Below are 10,190 nucleotides of genomic sequence, written 5' to 3'. Positions count from 1 at the left end.
TGCATATGTATCTGGTAAAAGTGATCAGTGTAGATTCTACATATATATATATATAATATATATATATATATATATATATATATATATATATATATATATATATATATATATATATATATATATATATATATATATATATATATATATATATATATATATATATATATATATATATGTGTGTGTGTGTGTGTGTGTGTGTGTGTGTATAGTACAGTTCCTCCTCCTGGTGAAGTTTATTAGGCTGGGAGTGCAGAAGAAAGCAGAAAATGATGGAAATTAAAGTTCAACGGGAACACGATAGAATGATCAGATCGAGTTACTCTCGAGTTCACAACCTTCTCAATTCCCTTCTCGGGTTTGGTTCCCCCTCCACTGGGCTAGGCTCAACCGTGTCTGTTTTAGCCATTTTTCTGCTCACACCTTAATTCCATTCTGACTTGGCTTCTGATATATCCCTGTCACTAGTGTTGTTTTTTATTCCCTTTAAACAATATCTGGTTATCATGAAGTGCTTTTTGTAATTGTGTCTGATGACAGGTATGCTAATCGTTTTTTCGTATAAAACGGATATTTCATAATATTTCATTAAATATTTCGTTTCCTTTATACACTGGTATATCTAGATGATTTTCTCTTCGAAATTTTAACTGGCGTCAGAAACCTAAAGTTCCAAACTACGTTTCCAAAATCTTTCTGTTAGGACTAGTTCCAAAACAGCCGCTTTTAGCTCCTGCACACCAGCTAGCGCAAAAAGAAGAAAGTATATACTCACATTACATCTCTCTCTCTCTCTCTCTCTCTCTCTCTCTCCGCTTAGATAATCGTAAAGACCCTAATGGGAAAACTTGGCGGATGTTTATCGCCCTTAAGACGACAATTTGCCTGACAGACGCTTTGCAAAAGAATTCGCCCCCAAAATTCGCGGCCGTTTCAGTGTTGCGAAAACCAGCTCGTTCGGCTCCATTGGAGAAGCATTTGCTGTCATCTTTTCTTTCGCTTATTTTCGGTGTTCGCCCTTTTTCAGTCTCTGTTTTTATTTTTTCTTATTCGAAAGGCACTTCTGATCAATTCAAATCTGGTTGCATTCCTGTTTTATAATCGGAGAAAGAGAGATTTTATTTAATTGCTTCTTTCAGAAAGAGGAAAATGGCTCTTTCGTTGGCTGATAATGAGAATTGTTGGACAGAAACGAAAGATGCGACGCCATATCTCAATGCTACGCCTATCCCTTTGATTTCATAAACGAGAAGCCCTTTTTTAATCCTTCTTTTTCATGAAGAAGAAGAAGAAGAAGAAGAAGAAGAAGAAGAAGAAGAAGAAAAAAGGAAAGATTACAGGATCAAAGGAACTCGGGGCCTGGGAGTGACATCCACGGCAGTCCGTCCTGGGCAGGGATGTCCTCAACAGATCTTCCAGGAGGAGAGGGTCCTTTTAAATGCCTTCCCCTTCTGGAGGCTGGAGTCCTCTGGAAATTACACGAGATAAGGCAGATCTTCCAGGGCGCGCCTTAGTCTTGGATAGGAAGGAGATTAGGGCTGTACATAAAGAGATACAAATGTCACTTCTCATTCGCTGGTATATAGTAATTATATAGTAGTTATGGTTGATGGGATTCGACAATTATGCTTTTCGAAAGCAGGAAGGTGATTGACAAAGCTTCTGAAGGCACTGACCAAGAGATTCTAAGTCATTGCATAAGAATCGACTGAGACAATTTGTGAAGTGAATAATATCCTTAAGACAAGACAGAAAACGGTTCACAGAAACCTATGGTAATGAGGAAGGATATTCCATGGAGATGAATGTGGACTCATTTTTTAAAATAAATTAATTACCATTAAAAAACAACAAAATAAAACATAGTTAAATAATGCGGTCAGGTATCCGTCAGATTCACTTCAGATTTTTTCCCAAAAAAGTTTCAATCTGTGTCGTCGTTTATCATTAACGTATTTCCTCAAAAGGTGTAAGTGTTTCCCCTCTTATACCGTTTTTCATAACCTTGGGCAATTAACGAGAGGATAAAAATAATAATGAAACATCTCCCACGTTAAACAGGGAAGCATAAGTGTATTCATTTCGATTACGTCGTCTATAGCTTCCACTGGAATGATGTAAATAATTATAAAACATCTCCCACGTTAAACAGGGAAGTATAAGTGAAATAATTTCGATTACGTCGTCTATAGCTTCCACTGAAATGATGTTCGATTCGCCGTTCGTTGATATCACCTGAATTCAGATCCCCTTTTCCAAAGCGTTAATATCGACGTTTGGTGGGTTTAAGGCTCATAAAACTCCACCGATATGGAATTTCCACGAATACCGCTGAATAAACAAACAGATAAAGCGTAGGCAAATCAAGTCCAAACACCGGCCACCAAGTTGTTTACGGTTTAGTAATTTATCTGCTCGATCCAAATAAACAGACCAGTCTGCCTGTCTGTTTGTATGTATGATACGCATATTGGAAAGCAGAATATGATGATCACAGTTATATGAGAATGGAGATTTCTCTGTCTGCATGGCACCAATTTCCCGTTTTGCCGATTTTCCATGGCACCATTCCCCCTTTTTCTCTGATGCTCCATGGCACCATTCTCCCTTTTTGCTGATTCTCCATGGCACCATTCTCCTTTTTGCTGATTCTCCATGGCACCATTCTCCTTTTGCTGATTCTCCATGGCACCATTCTCCTTTTTGCTGATTCTCCATGGTACCATTCTCCTTTTTGCTGATTCTCCATGGCACCATTCTCCTTTCTGCTGATTCTCCATGGCACCATTCTCCTTTTTGTTGATTTTCCATGGCACTTTTCTTCCGTTTTGCTGATTCTCTTTGGTACCATTCTTCCGTTTTGCTGATTCTCCATGGCACCATTCTCCTTTTTGCTGATTCTCCATGGCACCATTCTCCTTTTTTCTGATTTTCCATGGCACCATTCTCCATTTTGCTGATTCTCCATGGCACCATTCTCCTTTTTTCTGATTTTCCATGGCACCATTCTCCATTTTGCTGATTCTCCATGGCACCATTCTCCTTTTTCTGATTTTCCATGGCACCATTCTCCATTTTGCTGATTCTCCATGGCACCATTCTCCTTTTTGCTGATTCTCCATGGCACCATTCTCCTTTTTTCTGATTTTCCATGGCACCATTCTCCATTTTGCTGATTCTCCATGGCACCATTCTCCTTTTTTGCTGATTTTCCATGGCACCATTCTCCTTTTTGCTAATTCTCCATGGCAACATTCTCCTTTTTGCTGATTCTCCATGGCACCATTCTCCTTTTTGCTGATTCTCCATGGCACCATTTTCCTTTTTGCTGATTCTCCATGACACCATTCTCCTTTTGCTGATTCTCCATAGCACCATTTTCCTTTTGCTGATTCTCCATGGCACCATTCTCCTTTTTGCTGATTTTCCATGGCACCATTCTCCTTTTGCTAATTCTCCATGGCAACATTCTCCTTTTGCTGATTCTCCATGGCACCATTCTCCTTTTTGCTGATTCTCCATGGCACCATTTTCCTTTTTGCTGATTCTCCATGACACCATTCTCCTTTTTGCTGATTCTCCATAGCACCATTTTCCTTTTTGCTGATTCTCCATGGCACCATCCTCCTTTTTGCTGATTCTCCATGGCACCATTCTCCTTTTTTCTGATTCTCCATGGCACCAATCTCCTTTTTGCTGATTCTCCATGGCACCATCCTCCTTTTTGCTGATTTTCCATGGCACTTTTCTTCTGTTTTCCTGATTCTCCTTTGCATCATTCTTCTGTTTTCCTGATTATCCATGGCATTACTCTTCTGTTTTTCTGATTCTCCATGACACCATTCTCCTTTCTGCTGATTCTCCTTGGCACCATTCTTCCGTTTTGTTGATTCTCCATGGAACATTCTTCTGTTTTGCTGATTCTCCATTGCACCATTCTTCCATTTTGTTGATTCTCCACGGCACCATTCTTTCGTTTTGCTGATTCTCCATGGCACCATTCTCCTTTTTGCCGATTCTCCGTGGAACATTCTTCCATATTGCTGATTCTCCGTGGCACCATTCTTCCGTTTTGTTGATTCTCCATGGCACCATTCTTCCATTTTGCTGATTCTCCATGACACCATTCTTCCGTTTTGTTGATTCTCCACGGCACCATTCTTCCGTTTTGCTGATTCTCCATGGCACCATTCTCCTTTTTGCTGATTCTCCGTGGCACCATTCTTCCGTTTTGTTGATTCTCCATGGCACCATTCTCCTTTTTGCTGATTCTCCGTGGCACCATTCTTCCGTTTTGTTGATTCTCCATGGCACCATTCGCCCATTTTACTGAACCTCTATGGCACATTCTCTCGTTTTGCACATTCTCCATGGCACCATCGTTCCGTTTTGTTGACTCCCATAACCCTCCAACTTTTAAGAGGCGATCAGTAATTCCCTATATTGAACCCCTGTCATCAGTCTCCCCGATCCTTTTCACTTCACCTCTGGGCTAGATACATTCAATTGCCCGTTCCGTCGGCGTTCGCGTAAAAAAAAAAGACACCACCTCTCAGCTGGAGTAAAAGAAACAGCAGAGGAAATCAAAGATTCCCGATCGGAGAAATCACGAATTCCCAATATATCGAAACTCAATGCATCAAATTCCTGAGGAAAATTTGCATACGAAGAAGAGGCCTCTTGTCTTATTTATCCCTTGGGGGAAAATTACCATAAGATTCGTCAAGGGTTTGGATTTTTCTCTTCTCACTTAAGGGCTGGAGTTGTCATCGGAACTGACACAAGTTATATTGCTGGCTGCTAAATAATGACAAATGATAGCGGGGGCCCGGATGAAAAAGTTTTAGGATTATTTGCTGAAAATATAATTATATTAATGTACATTTTATACTCATTAGCTCATCCATTCAACGAATGGAATTTGCTTTTCTTTCTGTTCTTACATCTTCAGCTGATAACCCTTATGGTCAGAGTCGACTGACCCAAGAGGGTTCCAAAGAGAAATCAGACTTCAGAAAGAGCGAAAAGTTATAGGTAAAGGTGAGAAATAAATAAATATGAGGGAATAAAAAACAAAACCAATACACTTGAATTCAGGAGACGTCAGCAGAGAGCAGGAATGAATTTGCTCCTCGCTTAAATATTAGAAGATCAGAAGATTCCACAACTGCACTAGGCAAACAATATTTCTTGATATAATAATAATAATAATAATAATAATAATAATAATAATAATAATAATAATAATAATAATAATAATAATAATAACGGAAAACGATAGTATATCCGATAATAATGAAAAACTTACTGAAAAGAGGCCTATCAATAAAGATTAATTATTATAATTGTTTGGTCCCTGTGGCCCTACAGTCACCCCAAAATGTGAAAAAGGCGAACTAACACCCACAATAATATAGACAGTAATTGTGGCTGCTGTCCTTCAGAATTTACGAAGTATATCAGCAAGAAGTCACCACTAGGATCTAATAAAAAGGAAATTGCTTTGAGAAATATCGTAGGCTTTATATATATATATATATATATATATATATATATATATATATATATATATATATATATATATATATATATATATATATATATATATATAACTCGTAAGTAGAGCAACTGCAAATTGGAATGAGACATTTACAAGGCAATGAAAAACGACTTTGAGAGATGGCGAGACTTTAAAAAAAAAAAAATTGAGACTAAGGAAAACAAATTCTTAACTTTAGAGTCTGATCACCTTCTCCAGTGTAGACACTTACGATCAAGGAAGACAAAGGAGGATCAAGGAAGACGAAGGAAGAACAATATTTGAGGGTAAATATGAATAATCCTAAAACGCTGAGGAGGGAAAATGAGGAAATTGTGACAGATAAATGATTTCTTCCCGCGCGCGGGAAAAAGGTTTGGGAATGGGGGGGGGTCGGCGTGGGGGGGGGAGTGGGGAGTTGTTGGTGTGGGGCGGGGAATGTTGTTGGCGTGGGGCAGGGGGGAGAAGGGAGTTGTCAATGCAGGCGGAGCAGCAGATTTGCCTCCGCCAAAATAGAAGGCATTTGGAAGGAGGGAGAGGGCGGGATGGAGGAAGGAATTGAGATAGGAGGAGGAGGAGGTTGAGGGAGTGTGTGGGAGGGGAAGGGGAAGGAGGAGGAGGAGGAGGAGGAGGAGGAACGGGAGGGAGAAGAAGGGATTGAGGGAAATGAGTTCAAGAAAAGAAGAGATAACTTCGACCCGTCCTATTTCCTAATCAAATTCCCTAGGCAAATATCCTCTCGTCAAATGAGATTTTTCAGTTCCGATGCCAAAAGTTTGTATGTTAATTCTTCCTCCATCTTTTTCTCCCCCACCCCTCTCTCTCTCTCTCTCTCTCTCCGTTCAAATAAGAAATATTATCGTCGTGTTTACCATCTGACAAATGACAAACGCCGGGATTCCTCTGTGTTTTACTTTTGAAATTGGATCCGGTGATGTCTCCGAAGTTTCTGAATATAACTTCAGGGAATGTCTCCGTGTTCCTGGCTACATAGTGACAATTTATTCCGGTATTAATGTAAAGGTATATGTGACAAGGACGACTGTAACTAAGAAACATAATACAAAGAAGACGGACATGAAATAAATATAAATAAATAAAAATAAATCCCATCTTACTTTCCACCCTCTGCTAACAATTGATTCCTCCTGTTACATCTTTCAAACTAATTTACTCTCGATTTCTCTTTCAGCGCTGAATGACCTCATTGGTCCCACCAATTGGCCTTTGGCCTAGATTTTATATTCCATTCCATTGGTTGTAAGAAAATGAATAAGCAAAAAGATTCAAGAAGCAAATTCAGTTATCTTAGAAATATAAAAATGGAATATATATTGCTTTGCCATCTCTCGATCAAAATTACATCACATGATTTCGCTAGCACAATGAACATTCTTGAACACTTAAAAAAATTCATTTTGTCCCAAATGAAATAAAAGGTGCATTTGTTTATAAATGACCTTGATATTAAAATTCATGCATGAATCTCAGAGAGAAACAAACTAAATTCTGAGATAAATAGATACCGGGAAATCAGTGAGTCGAACGTGACTTCATAATAAACATGGTAAGTTACACTTACTTTTCATGCGTATTTTTTTCTTTCGTATCACCTAACTTTTATTTGCTAGTAGCAGTATTTTGCGACTCGTAGTGAGTCAATGGCCGAAAAACTGCGGACGAAAATATTCGTTGTCTTGAGCAAGCGGTAACGGAATCAGACGCAAATAACTAAAATAAAGACACCTGAAAATAACTTCATCAAATCGAATGCCTTATGCGGAACGATACATTAGACGCGTAGACGGTCCTATATTTAATGCACTGAATACCGAATTATTTTCTATGAAAGGTTAAGTAACTTGTGGTCTCGGCCCAGGACTAACTTGCACTTTGGGCAATTCATAATTTGCATAGATCTAAAAGTCAGCCACCGTTGTATTGACGTACATTTTTTAAAGACACAAATCTCTTTTGGGATTTTAGTGCATACTGGGTTCATTTCAGTGTTATTTCAAAATCACAGATCAAATTTATCCATGAAAAGGTCATCTGAGTTTGATTGTATGAAGTTCAGGCTTTCCGCCATTCAGTGCTTAAGAGAATGAAACCGGGAGTTAGAGTGGCTGAACAGCAACATAAACAGAGCCAGAAAATAAAGGAGATGAAATACTAGGATCTAAAGGTGTAACTGGGAAAAACCCCACAATTCCACTAAGAAGTAAGAGTTAGAGGTGTTAGACAGCTAGACTGAAGAAAGGAAGTGGGGATAGAGGTACAGTCAAAGGCTAAAATGTGGGTCGAGCTATGGACCAAAGGGACGCTGCAAACACCCTTCGGTAATGCCCACAGTGCACCACGTGAGGTGCACTGACGGCAAGGCCCCATGCGGAGTCTTTAGATCTAAGCTGTGAGATACTTTCTGTCGCAACAGTGTATCTTGACCACAGACCAACACAGAAACTGAATAATGAGGAATGAGAAAGCAGATCAGAAATATGGACTTGGATTAAAAGAAGAATTACTACCAACATCCCTAAACCACGAACAGTTTATACTGGATAAGGATTAATGTGTACAAGTCTGACTTATTTACTGATATTTCATCTCGCATTCATCCACGCCGGTATAATTTCATCCGTCTCTATGGTGCCAGTTCTCGTAAATAGTAATAACACGTCGCATTAGTGATGAAAACCTGCCCACGTTAGCGGTCTGGAATGACGAACATAAATCCAGCGAGAATCCATAAAACGCGCGTCACTCATATATTTCGGTTAAATCTATTGATGGGTGAGAATGTGATTTTATTTACCTTAAAAAAATTAGTTCGTTTCCCTTAAAAATGATTTCAATTATATAGAAAAAAAATTACATCTTAAAAATTTTTTTTTCATTTGCCCTAAAAAATTTATTTAATTTCTCAATTTTTTTATTTATCTTTAAAATTTTATTTCATTTCCCTTACAACATTTTTTCATACTTAAAAAATTTATTTCGTTTCCCTTGAATATTCTTTTCATTTACCTGAAACAAAATTATTTCACTTACCAAAAAAATAAAAAGATTTCATTTACCTTAAAAATGATTTCATTTACGTTAAAAGTTAAACTAACTTCCCTTACAATTTTTTTTTCATTTACCTTTAAAAATGGTTTTATTTACCTTTAAAAAAATCCATTTACCTTCTACTGCCTGCCTCGAGGTATATACCGTGCGACTGATATATTCAGGTATTCTGTTTTATAAATATTTAAGTATTCTATTTCATATCTATTTCGGTAAATAGTTCATTAGTTATTTTCGTGACAAAGACTAAGAAGGAAAAGATACAGAGGGAGAAATATTAGGAATCGTTTCATCGATAGGCTTCCGAGTTCAAGAGAGAGAGAGAGAGAGAGAGAGAGAGAGAGAGAGAGAGAGAGAGAGAGAGAGAGAGAGAGAGAGAGAGAGAGCACATTTACAATTCTATTACCTTCCACCCTCAACATCTGTAGCTCTAATAGCATGTCCATACTACAATCAGAATGTCAAAAACATGTCGACAACTTATCGCTTATATATTACAAACATGTTGAAAACATGTCGACGACCGCAAGTAAAGAACGTATCTTCGGCCAGTGCTGGATAATCGTATGAAGCACTGGTTAGGACTGCTAATAAGTCTTATATTTGTATTTCACCTGTTTGAGATGCGTGTGAGATAAGTTACCGACATGTTTATGACATTTTACTGTAGGGGGCGTGCACCCTTATCATCACAATTATGTTACAAATCCAAATATATTCGACCGAATGACGTCACAGATATCCTCAGTACAATGGTGATCTAGCAGGCTGATTTAATCTCTTCTTGAGTATGCTTATGTCAGCATTATATTTTTGGTTCTTTCCGCTTACCCTCATTCTCATGCAAGATTAAGTCTTAAGCTTTCTGCTGAAATTATAAGGAACTCGATTATAATAACATACAAGTCGCTTGTGGATCTTCTATGTTGACTGACGGTTTTTCGTGAGTATCCTGTTATGATAGTTGTTCCCATAGGCTATGGAATGTTTTGATGGCTAGCTTTCCAGATTCCGCGCTAATCAGCAGGGCCCTTATTACTAATAGCTCACCTCCAACTGCAATGTTTCATGCACGCAACCGCAAGAATTTTCTCTCCTTTTACACATTTCTCATTTACCAGAAGCTCTTCCCTTACGTACAAATTAAGTCTCTCTCTCTCTTCCTTCGGTACTGGGCCTACGCTCCACGGCGGCCACCATCTTTTCTGGGAAATATATCGCCTTATCTCGCAATTTCCCGAAGACACCAGCCACCAAAGGGAGATGGCACTGAAAAGGACACCCGCCCGGAAGATCTGTTGAGGACATCGTTTTGCAGGATGGATGGCCGACGATGTCAACCCCAGTCCGAAGTTCCTTTCATCCTGCAATCCTTCTTCCCCTTTCTTGCGGATTTTCATCCTTGGTTTCGTCGAAGTGAAAGGATGAGGGGAAAATGCGTCTTGATATAATTAAAGGATTGGACGTCGTGTTTAAGTTCGACTTTCCCCTCTTCTATATTCTCTCTTGCACATTCTTGCGTGGCGATATTCATTATAAACCTTAAGCGGCGATATTCATTATAAACTTTAAGCGGCGATATTCA

At 38.7% G+C, this 10,190-nt stretch overlaps 2 protein-coding genes across 2 annotated transcripts; both read right to left on the bottom strand.

Annotated features, from left to right (window-relative positions):
* Positions 1 to 1,339: 1,339 nt before the first annotated feature.
* LOC136826327 (ribosome-binding protein 1-like) lies at positions 1,340 to 3,428 on the bottom strand. Its single transcript, XM_067083578.1, has 2 exons — positions 2,493 to 3,428; positions 1,340 to 1,465 (listed from the first exon to the last, which is right to left on the bottom strand). The coding sequence occupies exons 1-2, from the start codon at positions 3,426 to 3,428 to the stop codon at positions 1,340 to 1,342; spliced, it is 1,062 nt and encodes a 353-aa protein (XP_066939679.1).
* An 18-nt stretch (positions 3,429 to 3,446) lies between these two features.
* Positions 3,447 to 4,322, bottom strand: LOC136826326 (ribosome-binding protein 1-like). Its single transcript, XM_067083577.1, has one exon. The coding sequence runs from the start codon at positions 4,320 to 4,322 to the stop codon at positions 3,447 to 3,449; it is 876 nt and encodes a 291-aa protein (XP_066939678.1).
* Positions 4,323 to 10,190: the final 5,868 nt, after the last annotated feature.

The sequence above is a fragment of the Macrobrachium rosenbergii genome, chromosome 40 (assembly GCF_040412425.1).
Source record: "Macrobrachium rosenbergii isolate ZJJX-2024 chromosome 40, ASM4041242v1, whole genome shotgun sequence".
Taxonomy (NCBI): domain Eukaryota; kingdom Metazoa; phylum Arthropoda; class Malacostraca; order Decapoda; family Palaemonidae; genus Macrobrachium; species Macrobrachium rosenbergii.
Note: the sequence above shows the minus strand (reverse complement) of the source record. Positions and strands in the feature narration are given on the sequence as shown.